The 13,238-nt window shown below is 46.9% G+C and overlaps 1 protein-coding gene across 2 annotated transcripts in view; it reads left to right on the top strand.

Annotated features, from left to right (window-relative positions):
• Positions 1-13,238, top strand: part of CAMKMT (calmodulin-lysine N-methyltransferase) — a 594,578-nt gene that overhangs the window by 514,537 nt on the left and 66,803 nt on the right. For both annotated transcript variants that reach the window (XM_068233025.1, XM_068233024.1), the window contains exon 9: positions 769-832. In XM_068233025.1, coding sequence (XP_068089126.1) covers positions 769-832 — 64 coding nt within the window. The remainder of the gene's footprint in view (positions 1-768; positions 833-13,238) is intronic.

Raw genomic sequence — 13,238 nt, forward strand, 5'->3', positions numbered from 1 at the left:
TTAACACTGTGGTCCTCAAGTGGTTAAAGGGGAACTGAAGAGAGAGGTATATGGAGGCTGTCATGTTTATTTCCTTTTAGACAATACCAGTTGCCTGGCAGCCCTGCTGATCCTCTGCCTCTAATACTATTAGCCATAGCCCCTGAACAAGCATGCAGCAGATCAGGTGTTTCAGTGGTTCAGACTTATAAGTCTGATCTGACAAGACTAGCTGCATGCTTGTTTCTGGTTTTAATCAGATACTACTGCAGAGAAATAGACCAGCAGGGCTGCCAGGCAACTGGTATTGATTAAAAGGAAATACACATGACAGCCTCCATATACCTCTCTCTTCAGTTCCCCTTTAAAGCATGATTGGGCCGTGGCTGAACTGATTCAAGCATTGCCACCAATGCCCAAGACCTGCCCTCACTGCTGTACCCAAGGCACGCGCCTCATTTGCCTCTGCCTTGGCCCAGCCCTGACTAAAAACATCATTTTTAATTTTTCCTTTTTTTGTACTCTTTTCTTTTCCTTCTGCCATTTCTTTTTTAGCTTGATTAATTGAAGCAATGGTCAGTTCCTTTACCGCCGTGTTTCTGTCCTCAGGCTATGTTTTGTCCTCCTTTGTCATGTTCTATCAGATAATCTGATGTTTATGTAATTCTTTCCTTTTTTTTTTAATAGCTGTTAAATTAGTGTAATTGGCTTGATAGTTGTCTTTTTGTATCATTAATACATTAACCCCCCCCTTGTAATCCAGCCTGTGTTCTCTCTCCTCCATGTCAGCCTGTTCCTGGACCAGTACAGAGCCTGCCTTGTTGATGCCATAAAGAGATTACTGCGGCCCAGTGTAAGTACGTTTCTATTTTCTCCTGATCTCTGGCTTCCGAATAATTAGTCTCTGCACAGTGATTGAGAAAGTAATGGAATGGCAAGATTAATGTCATGTAATACTGTAATACTTATTATGCCCAACTTCAATTGAGTCTTCTAATCTATCAGATTCCTTCCTAATCATAAACCGGGAAACTTCGTATACTTGGCCTTCTGATAAGACTCTCAGTGGGTAGTAAAAGAAATGAAACGGCTTCAAAGATAGAATGAGATTATTATAGTTTTTTTTTTTTTACTTCAAACGCTTTCTAGAGTATATTCCTTTGATACGCTGGATGTGCTGTTACCGTAAAAGCGAAAACGTGAAAGTTTTGTGGGGGTTTTTTTCCTGCGAATGCGGGATCTAATGCTGAACGCGGGGTAGGAGGCTTCGGCTGGTGATACAGATTCGATCGCGGCTCGTGATAAGCGCTTAGGTTTAGCTTTTAAAGGGGACCACCGATATAATTTTCCTTGTGTTAATGTGAGACATGTAAGCCTTTATTACTATTATCATTATCACAGTTTTTAACCACTTGAGGACCCAGCCTTTACCCCCTCTTAAGGACCAGCGTTATTTTTTGTGATCTGTGCTGGGTGGGCTCTGCAGCCCCCAGCACAGATCAGCAGGCACGCAGAGCGATCAGATCGCCCCCTTTTTCCCCCCCTATGGGGATGATGTGCAGGGGGGGTCTGGTCGCTCCTCCTGGCTGGCATGTTGCGGGGGGGGGCACCTCAAAGCCCCCCTCCGCGGCGAAATTCCCCCCTCCCTCTCCTACCTGCTCATCCCCGGTGATCGGGGCTGCACAGGACGCTATCCGTCCTGTGCAGCCAGTGACAGGCTGTCCCCTGTCACATGGGGGCGATCCCCGGCCGCTGATTGGCCGGGGATCGACGATCTGCCTTACGGCGCTGCTGCGCACCAGCGCCGTACAATGTAAACAAAGGAGACAAATGTCTCCTACGTTTACATTTAGTCTGCAAGCCGCAATCAGCGGCTCGCAGGCTATTCACGGAGACCCGCTCCGTGATCTAACAGGAAACGGCCGCTCGCGCGAGCGGCCTTTCCTGATTAATTAGGGAGGCACCTGGCGACGCAGATGTGCGTCGCTGGTCCTCCAGCTACCACTTTGCCGCCGCACGGTATGAGTGTGCGGTCGGCAAGTGGTTAAAGAGACACTGAAGCAAAAAAAAAAGTCATGATATAATGATTTGTATGTGTAGTACAGCTAAGAAATAAAACATTAGCAGCAGAGATATGAGTCTAATATTGTTTCCAGTACAGGAAGAGTTAAGAAACTTCAGTTGTTATCTATGCAAAAGAGCCATTGAGCTCCACGACTGTCAAACTCGCAGAGAGCTTGTTTTCTTAACTGTCAGTCACTATATTTTAGTTTTCTCTCGGGAGGACAGGTCAATTGTTCACTGGCCTGCTCTGTAAAATCATTTAGAATGCTGAGTAGTATTTTAACTGCAAATATTAGAGAATGATGCAATGCTATAAAAAACACGATATAACTGAAAATAAAAATATGAGAATATTTTCTTTGCCACTAATGTTCTGGTAATTATCCGTACTACACAACCAATTCATTATATCATATATATTTTTTTCGCTTCAGTGTCTCTTTAAGTATGAGTATAGCACTGACATCTTTAACAGTGCTTTACAGAGTACATAGTCATGTCACTGACTGTCCTCAGAGGAGCTCACAATCTAATCCTACCATAGTCATAGTGTAATGTCCTACCATATTATTATTATGCAGTTATATAGCACTGACATCTTCTACAGCACTTTGCAGAGTATATACCATATATACTCACATTTAAGCTGACCTGCGTATAAGCCGAGGTACCCACTTTCCCTCAGGAAAAAGTCACTGACTCACGTATAAGCCTCCTCACCATTATAGCCCCCTCCCCAGTAGCCAGATGTGCCCCTTGTACAAGTCAGCCTCTCTCCCCATAGCCAGATGTGCCCCAGGATGATACAGCTGTGTCTCAAGATGCCACTAGATGGCGGCATTGATAAGAGACACAGCGATTGCCACACAAGAAGAATCCCTGATCATTGCACCTCTGACACCTTGCTTGTATGCTCCACTCCACAAGCCGGGGGACACAGGTAGTCTTGAGCAGCGCACTCTGCACACCATGTTGCAGGTGATGGGGGGGCACAGGCAGACAGCAGGGAGCCAGCTGGCAGGAGCAGGAATACTAGTGCACAATCCTTACACTCCTCTGCCAGTAGCAAAACCCACTCCACCAACTGTTGTGCTCCACTGACTCACATATAAGCCAAGGGGGTAACTTTTCAGCACATTTTTGTGCAAAAAAAATTAGGCTTATACGCGAGTATATAAGGTAGTCATGTCACTGACTGACCTCAGAGGGGCTCACAATCTAAACCCTACCACAGTTATAGCCCCTATCAGAGACTGAAGCTGGCCATACACTTATCAAATCAATTCAGAAAGGATTCAATCCCTACCACACACTGCACATCAGTTTCGTAATAGATTCCAGGAGGGAATTTTACTGCGTTTTGTAGGGTCACAGTACTCTCCCCGCTGCAGCTCGTTGCTAGGGCAATGACTTACACACTATGGCAACGCAGTGTGATGGAAGTAATGAAATAGGAACAAGGCCATCGCAAACTCTGCAGCACATTGCTGCATGAGTGGTGCCTACTGCATGGACTATGCAGCAATTCAAGTCTTTGGCGAAGCGGTAAGTGTTTATGGGTGATTGCGAGCTTTGCACATACGCAGAGCGACAGTAATGCAGTGATGTACTTCCTGTCCAGCAGGAAGTATATCACTGGGCGATGGGGGGGTGCTACACATATTGCCCTGTTGCTGAACTCTTCCTAGTCTAATTTGTTCATGTTCGTTGAACAACCAAAACTAGGAAACAAACACAGAACATTTATATTGCGCTTTTCTCCTGGTAGACTCAAAGCGCCAGAGCTGCAGCCACTAGGACACGCTCTATAGGCAGTAGCAGCGTTAGGGAGACTTGCACAAGGTCTCCTACTATCCAGTCACCACCATGAGCCTGCAGGTCATCCTCTTTTGTACTGGCAAACAAGTTAAAATAAAAGCACAAACAGCCATTATCTATATCTATCTATCTATAATGCTAGTAGGTGAGGGCTCTAGGCAGGGCCGGTTCTAGTGACAATGGGGCCCCAGGGCAAAACTAGTCTGGGGGCCCCCAACAAACACCCCTCCCCCGAACAAAAAGCAGAATTAGGGGCCCTTTGTTGCAGCAAAAATTCCCTCCTGGGGCCATGAGAAGGCTCCTGACCCTCCCTCCCAATCCCCTCCCAGCTTAACTGTGCTTCCTGGGGCCCCTGCAGAGTTTTTGGCAGTATAGTGTCTCACCTGCCCACCAGCATAGGTGATACGCTACTCTGCCAAAAACTCTGCAGAGGCCCCCGGGGAGCAAGAGTTAAAATGGGGAGGCACCTTGGAAGCCCCTATAGGCTCTGGGGCCCTGGGGCAATTGCCCCCCTTTCCTCTATGGTAGCGCCGGCCCTGGCTCTAGGCCCTATAGGAAAGATCTCATCTGGTTGTAGAGGCTGGAGAAACCTGAATAGGTTTGCCAGCTGTCACGCTTGTGTCCCTCTTATGCCGGGGGCCTGGCTTGCATGGGTATCCTCACGGTCTTGGATGGTGATCCGGTCGGGATTCCACGGCGGTTATCTGAAACACGCTGTGGTGGGCGTGTAAACGAAAATCTTTGTTGTGGCGCGTTTCCCAGGGGAGCACCCCTGCTTTATCAAGTATTTATGCTTGATAACTCGATAAAGCAGGGATGCTCCCCTGGGAAACGTGTCGCAATAAAGATTTCAAATGCAGCCTTTGCATATTGTTGCGGCTGACACCACCTTGCTTTGCTAGCTCTTTTTATCTCCTACTACACTCATAGTTGGGGAATCCGACTCGTACTGGCCGAGAGCAGAAAAACATTTACAAGCCCACCGCAGCGTGTTCCAAATAACCACCGTGGAATCCCGACCGGATCACCATCCAGGACCGTGAGGATATCCGTGCAAGCCAGGTCCCCAACATAAGAGGGACACAAGCGTGACAGCTGGCAAACCTACGTAGGTTTCTCCAGCCTCGACAACCAGGTGAGACCTTTCCTATAGGGCCTAGAGCCCTCACCTACTAGTATCACAGGTGAGACCTTTCATATAGGGCCTAGAGCTCTCACCTACTAGTATCACAGGTGAGACCTTTCCTATAGGGCCTAGAGCTCTCACCTACTAGTATCACATGTGAGACCTTTCCTATAGGGCCTAGAGCCCTCACCTACTAGTATCACAGTGTGCGCTTTTTCTCCTTTCTGTCTCCATATCCAGCACTGTTCTATACAGGTAGCAGCACCCGTGATAGAAGGGGACCCGCAGATCGCTCTCTGATAGTAAACTTTACTGCCAGAATCAACAGATCTACCGATAACACACTTACTAACAGCAGGATACAGACCGCCCTGATGATCTATTTGAGAAAAAGTTAATGATTTATTGCGGGTAAAGAGGTTTCAGCTACTGTTTGGGATGAAGTTCAAATCTGGGTTAACGTTCCTCTTCAAAGACACTCTGCAGCGAGTCTAAATTCACTTTTTTAACATGCAGCCATGTTAAGAACTATAACCCATGCTAAAACACCACTATCCTGCGGCAAAACGAGGGGTTTATACCCCCCAAATCCCCCCTACAAAATCCACGACTTTCTTGGTCATATATTTTGCTGCCCATGGAGGCAGAGCTTTCAGCTGCAGCTCCGCCTCCATGCGTGTCAATCGCTGCGTGGATCTCCGCCTCTCCCTGCCCCTCTCTGTGAAGAAAAATTGAGAGGGGCGGGGAGAGGCGGCGATCAGCGGGGATTGACGTGCTGAGAGGCAGAGCTACAGAGCTTAGCTCTGCCTCATTAGGAAGCACTCCCCAGAGGTAGGAGAGGGGATTTGGGGTTTATAAACCCCTCGTTTTGCAGTGGGATAGCGGTGGTTTAGCAGGGGTTATAGTTCTTAACATGACTGCATGTTAAAAAAGTGAATTTAGACTCGCTTCAGAGTCTCTTTAACCCCCTTGGCGGTATGAAAAATACCGCCAGGGGGAAGCGCAACAGTTTTTTTTAATTTTTTTTTTTTTTTTATCATGTAGCGAGCCGAGGGCTCGCTACATGATAGCCGCTGCTCAGCGGCATCCCCCCAGCCCCGCCGATCGCCTCCGGCGATAGGCGATCAGGAAATCCCGTTCAAAGAACGGGATTTCCTGGAGGGCTTCCCCCGTCGCCATGGCGACGGGGCGGGATGACGTCACCGACGTCAGCGACGTCGGGACGTCATTGGGAGACCCGATCCACCCCTCGGCGCTGCCTGGCACTGATTGGCCAGGCAGCGCTCGGGGTCTGGGGGGGGGGGGGGCCGCGCGCCGCACCGGATAGCGGCGATCGGGCGCGCGGCGGCGGCGATCGGGGTGCTGGCGCAGCTAGCAAAGTGCTAGCTGCGTCCAGCAAAAAAAAAAATTAAGCAAATCGGCCCAGCAGGGCCTGAGCGGCACCCTCCGGCGGCTTACCCCGTGTCACACACGGGGTTACCGCTAAGGAGGTTAAAGAGAACCCGAGGTGTGTTTAAAGAATATTATCTGCATACAGAGGCTGGATCTGCCTATACAGCCCAGCCTCTGTTGCTATCCCAAACCCCACTAAGGTCCCCCTGCACTCTGCAATCCCTCATAAATCACAGCCACGCTGTGAGGCTGTGTTTACATCTGTAGTGCCAGTCTCAGCTGCTCCCCCGCCTCCTGCATAGCTCCGGTCCCTGCCCCGTCCCTTCCCTCCAATCAGCAGGGAGGGAAGGGATGCAGGCGGGGACTGGAGTTCTGCAGGAGGCGGGGAGAGCAGCAGACTGACACTATAGAGATAAACACAGCCAGCTCTGACAAGCTGTTTGTCAGCAGCGTGGCTGTGATTTATGAGGGATTGCAGAGTGCAGGGGGACCTTAGGGGGGTTTGGGATAGCAACAGAGGCTGGACTGTATAGGCAGATCCAGCCTCTGTATGCAGATAATATTCTTCAAACCCACCTCGGGTTCTCTTTAAGTTTTTGGTAGCTGCCAGTGCAGCTTGTCTTTTATTGATGAGCTGTAGGAGAGAACAAACACACTTATTGAGTTATGTCACTTAGACTTGCTTCCAGATTGGTTTGCTAGTTTACATTAGACTCCTGTAAGTAAATCTCCTGATGTATTTTAGCACAATAGAAAGCAAACATTCTTAGAGATGTTACATTGTTCCCTTGCGGTCCTCAGACATAGATATTGACAGAGCATTACGGCACATTTGGCACTTGCGTGCAGCACAGCACACCTTGAATATTGCTTCTCCTAGTCATTGAGAAGACAGCTCTCTCGTTCAGGAGGATGTCAACAGAACAGTTTATCCCCCCAATACAGCTCATTGTTCAGCTTTTTCTATCAAAAAGGCAAATAATGACCTCTGTTTATTGTGGCGGTACAAGACCTTTCTCCTCTCCATGGTGGAGAATAGTTTAATCTACCTATTGTTCGATGGGCCATCTTCATAGGGTGCTGAGAGATTGTCTGGCAACGATGGTGAAACCGTATACCTAGAAGATATGCAAATGGAGGTTTTGTCTATTCGGGTTCCAACTTATGTTACTTAAGGAGTTTAGGAAAGTAAACGTAATACTAGAATGGCTGATATATGCAACACCTCCATCCGTTAAAGAGACTAAAAACTCACTTTTTAGCTTATAATCAACATGGGCATGCTTGCCCCAGCTAAAACGCCGCTATCCCGCGGTTGAACAAGGGGTCTTTCCCCCCCTGCAAAATCCACGACCAACTTGGTCGTATATTTTGCTGCTCATGAAGGCAGGGCTAATGGCTGCAGCCCTGCCTCCATGTGCGTCTATCCGCGGCGGATCTCCGCCTCTCCCCCGCCCTTCTCAGTGAAGGAAGACTGAGAGGGGCAGGCGGAGGTGGAGATACGCGCTGATAGACGCGCATGGAGGCAGGGCTGCGGCCATTAGCCCTGCCTCAACAGGAAGCGATCCCCGGTGAGCACGGAGAGGATTTGGGGGGTTCAGCCGCGGGATAGCGGCATTTTAGCTGGGGCAAGCATGCCCATGATGATTATAAGCTAAAAAGCGAGTTTTTAACTCGCTTCAGACTCTAAAGAGGAAATTTGACTCAAGATTGAACTTCATCACATTCAGTAGCAGATACCCCCTTTACAATAAGTAATCTTTACCTTTTCTCGAACAGATCATCAGGGAGGCCTGTATGGCTGATATTGTGGTGAAATCCATCCCACAGTGTGACATCATGACCATGGTCATAAAGACAAAGACCAATTTTTTAACTTATAATCTAGATTGTATATTATTAGGAACAAGTAACATATGTACCCCACATCCCATGAAGCTGCTAGTCTTAGTATTTGAGGGCTACTGGAATCCTTAACAGGGAAAACATGTATATATACAAAAATAAAGTAAAAAGGGGGGAGAGAAGGGGACAAGAGGGAGTGGGATGGGGAATTAATGGGGCAGTAGGGAGAAAAGGGGGAAAGGGAGGGGAAAGGAATAGTCTTACCAACAATCGGGGGAAGTGTCATCACCCATTTGTATGTGTATGTCCACAAACAATCCAAGAAAAAAAGGTCATTGGACCATGGTCATGACAGTTTCCTGTCTGTGAACCTCATTGCATTGTGGGACATAATAGCTTCTGATTGCCAAGCAAGCATTGTCTCCCTTTGTGCATATATACAGTAAAGTTCCTCTTAAAAGCGGTATTACCCTCAAAATATTCAATAAAAATGTGTTTTCCTACTTTTTATGATCCATATAGTTATCATATTTGTTTTTGTGCACAAGTATTATTAATTACAAGTTCCCAAAGTACAGTTTATTTGCTCTGAAAGCTGCCATTGCATGTTATTCATAGCTACAGTATTTATATATTGTAATGTACCCAGTAATGATTTCTGAGCTGCTGTCTGTGTTGTGGACACATTAGGAGTTTCTGCACTGGCAGGGAATGTTTACATTCTTCACTTGCTACAATTAAGTAAACACAAGATAATGTTATCACCAGTTCAGATTCGGTTCTCACTGCAGGGAGCTTTCTATTAAAAAAAGTAAGGGGAGGTTCACACGGACGCTTGGCGGTGTTTACTGCTAAGCGTCCGGGACTCAACGGCTAAACTCAACGGACTATTTGGGTGCCCCAACGGTGCTAATGCAAAATATTGCAGAAATTTGGGTGTCCCATAAGATGGACCCATCGAACCAAAATTTCTAATTTGAGAATTATCATTTTGAAATGTATTGTTTTAGAAATGTATTGGTTTTTTTAATCTATGGTTTTTGCGGCAGAGGAAGGGGTTTTAAAGGTTAGGCATCAGGAAGGAAGGGGGGTGGGGGGGTTAGGGTTTGGCGTCAGGAAAGGGGGTTTTAGGGCTCGGTGTCAGGAAGCGGGATTTTAGGATTAGGTGTCAGGAAAAGGGGGTCATTGGATTAGGAGTGAGGAAGGGGGGGTTCTTAGAGTTAGGCATCAGGAAAGGGGGTTTGAGGATTATGCGTCAGGAAGAGGGGTTTTAGGGTTAGGTATCAGGAAGGGTGAAGGTCTTAATGTAAGGCATCGGAGGGGGGAGGGGTCTGTGTGAAAGTAGGGTTAGTTAGTAAACCATCAGTAATAGTTACCAGTGTTTTCCACCCCACGGCCTTTTAATACTGCTATGTTACCATATCTATTAGTCTAACAGAGATATTAATGAAAAAAAAACCCATAAAAACATTATATACAATATTTTGAATTTCGACTTCAACCAGCTCCCTTTTAATACCGTTTTTCATAGCCAACATGTTCCCGAATGCATGTTTACATCAGGATGCGCCAGCTGACTTCAGGTCAGAGGTCATGCTGGGCATTATGGGGTGGAAGTTTGTTGCCGTGGCATTGAACCAATCCTGTGGCAAATCCCATCCCTAATCCTGAGTGATACCTGCCAAAGGTTTCATACTCTAAAGGGTTACCTGCACCTCTGCACTTTTGTTCGGGTGCCAAAAATACTCATTTTGCATTGCTGTCAACTTCATAGTGACTCACAGAAAGCCTTGACATTGACAGAGATGGATTCCTTTTTAAAAGGAGCAGCTACTATGCAAACAAAAGGCCTGCATGGAACCATGTTTGTGTAGAAAATGCTAAGAGCTTAGATATAGCTTTTTGCTTGCGGCGAAGTCCCTGAGTTCAGGTACACTTTAAATTATTTTTTCCTGACGATCGTCGCCCCTCTGGAAACCGTATATTTGCCATCTAATAAACCCAGCGGCCATTCCTACATGTATATTAATGCCAGTAATAGGTTAGGGAAGGCTGTGACAACAATCGTGGCCATTTCACAGAGAGAAGCAGCGAAACATAATCACCCGGCAAAGCAGCAGATTGAATCGGTAGCCCGGCCGGCTGCAGGAAAATTCTTTTATTTTTCTTGCCTGAAGCTGGAGATGAACTCAGTGTCCCATCGGAACTGTCTCACAGGTGGTACACATCGCCGCGTATTAAAAAACCCAGAAGCCGATCGGTGAAGAGCCGCGGCATAAGGAGAAATAAACTCGCCATCAATTCATGAGGAACAGCGGGGACTTAGCTTAGCGGCGCATTGCAGCAGACCGAAGGCATAACCAACAGCACGCCTCTCATCTCGGCGCTAAAGTGAAAACCTGCGTTCTATCAGAACGGCTTTGCAGGTGGCGAGCATTGTGAAAACAAATCAGGCACTACACAGCCCTTTCACAGCGCAATCCACTTCTGCCGGGAGCCCCGTATATATCAGACCCGCCAAAGACACTTAAAGGGAAAGCAGAGACGGTTTTTGGGGGGATTTTATTTCTAACTGGAAATCCAGGCAAAAAAGATTATTTTTCCTTTTCTAATGTTTAAGGACACAATCTGTGTGAATATCTTGGAAAAGAGACCAAGGGCCTGATTCACAAAGCGGTGCAAACACTTTGCACGCCTGTGAAAAGCCCTTTATCACGCCTAAACTTAGTTTAGGCGTGATCTGAAAGAATTCGCGCGAACTCCCGCGTGCAAAGTTTTGCGCGCGCACCGTGCTTCGCGCGAAGTGCCCATTAAGCCCTATGGGACTTTGCGCGCGCGCGTACGCACGCAAAACTTTGTGCGCGGGAGCTTCGCGCGAGTTAGAGCACAAAGCGGTGATAACTTTGCTAGTGCAAAGGTTATCACGCCTAAAGTCTTTTAGGCGTGATAACTGAGTTATCACCGCTTTGTGAATCAGGCCCCAAGATCCCAAATAGTGCAGTATGTTAGTATAAGTACGGTGGCTTAAGTGGTTAGCGCTCTCATCTTGCAGCGCTGGGTCCCCGGTTCGTATCCCAGCCAGGGCAGTATCTGCATGGAGTTTGTGTGTTCTCCTCGTGTCTGTGTGGGTTTTCTCTGGGCACTCCGATTTCCTCCCACATCCTAAAAACATACAGTTAAGTTAATTGGCTTTCCACTAAATTGGTCCTAGACTACGAAACATACACTACACGATACATACATAGACATAGGACTATGGTAGTCCTCTGAGGGACAGTAAGGACGGTTTCACACTGCAAACTGGCGGCAGCAATGCAGTGCGTTGTGCCCATCGCACCGCCAGAAACAGGCCTTCAGGGAACACCGTGTTGGTAGGTGGTGTTCCCTGTCTGGCCATTGGCCAAGCAGGAAGTGACACGCACTTGCGGTCACTTCCTGCTTTGGGGTATGTGGAAGTGCACTGAAGCGCATTGTAAAAAAACGCTTTGGTGCATGTGCGCCATGACGTCACGATTATTTATTGTATTTATAAAGCGCCAACATATTATGCAGCGCTGGACATTAGTTTAGGTTACAGACAATATTTAGGGGTGACATACAGCAATAAGACAATACAGGAATACAAGAAGGACCAGATCACACAGCACAGTATGAGTACCAGGTAATGCTTAGTCACTGGATGGAGCATGGAGATCACACAGCACAGTATGAGTACCAGGTAATGCTTAGTCACTGGAGGGGAGCATGGAGATCACACAGCACAGTATGAGTACAAGGTAATGCTTAGTCACTGGAGGGGAGCATGGAGATCACACAGCACAGTATGAGTACAAGGTAATGCTTAGTCACTGGATGGGGCATGGAGATCACACAGCACAGTATGAGTACAAGGTAATGCTTAGTCACTGGATGGAGCATGGAGATCACACAGCACAGTATGAGTACCAGGTAATGCTTAGTCACTGGATGGAGCATGGAGATTAGGCAAGTCGGGCTCACACAGATCCATAGGATGGGTGCACAGTAATGGAGGTGCATGATCAGGTAGGACACAAAAGGAGGAGGACCCTGCTCAAAGGCTTACAATCTAGAGGGAGAGGTAAGGACACGAGAGGTAGGGGACCAGAGTTCAGCTGTAGGTTTAGAGAACCAGTGAGGGGTGGTAGGCCAGAGTGAAAAGGTGAGTTTTTAGGGCCTTCTTGAAGATGTTGAAGGAGGGGGCTGCCCTAATGGGTGGAGGTAGGGAGTTCCATAGGTTTGGAGCAGCTCTTGAGAAGTCCTGGAGGCGTGCATGGGACTGGTCTTCTGTGGAGAAATAATGAGAAAATACAGTGCCTATATGCAGTTCACTTTTTCTCCTAAGTGTTCTCCTAGGAGATCATTTTTGATCTTCTGTTAAAAATAACTTTTCAGCAGGAAAAAATACTAAAAGTAGGTGAAAAAGTGCTGTCAAAATTATTCTGAGTATTTTCTTGCTTGCTGGGGGCTAATACGGCACTTTATTGACAAGGTGTAAAAATATCAAGCTGGATAAAACTAAGGAGAAAAAGTTAATAGCATATGGGCCAGTGTGTCTAAAGTAAAATAAATAAGATATTTTCTTACTTGATCGATTGGAAATGGCACTTTCAGACTACTCTCGTAACACTAAATAGAATCTACTCTCTGAGATCATAGCAGTTTATTTTAAATAGTTGTGTCAGTCTAGAGACTTCTATTTTTTTTTAGGGTTCTTTTATGCCTCAAGCCAAGTCTCAGACACGCCCCTTGTATGATGATGTCACTACATCATCCCTCCCTCAGATCTGTTGCAAATGCAATTTTCTGCAGATCCACTGGCTTACAAGAGGTTTATTTTCTCAGTGAGTTTTAAAGGAATACTATCAATACCCAAGTCTTCTGCTGCCAGCACTGGCATATGCCAATTTGCAAAAGACAACCTCTGCATATAACCCTAAGCATGTGCACTCAACCTCTTTGATCGACCATGGCGAGGCCTGTACTGAGTGGAACC

This window comes from Hyperolius riggenbachi, chromosome 4 (assembly GCF_040937935.1).
Source record: "Hyperolius riggenbachi isolate aHypRig1 chromosome 4, aHypRig1.pri, whole genome shotgun sequence".
Lineage (NCBI taxonomy): Eukaryota > Metazoa > Chordata > Amphibia > Anura > Hyperoliidae > Hyperolius > Hyperolius riggenbachi.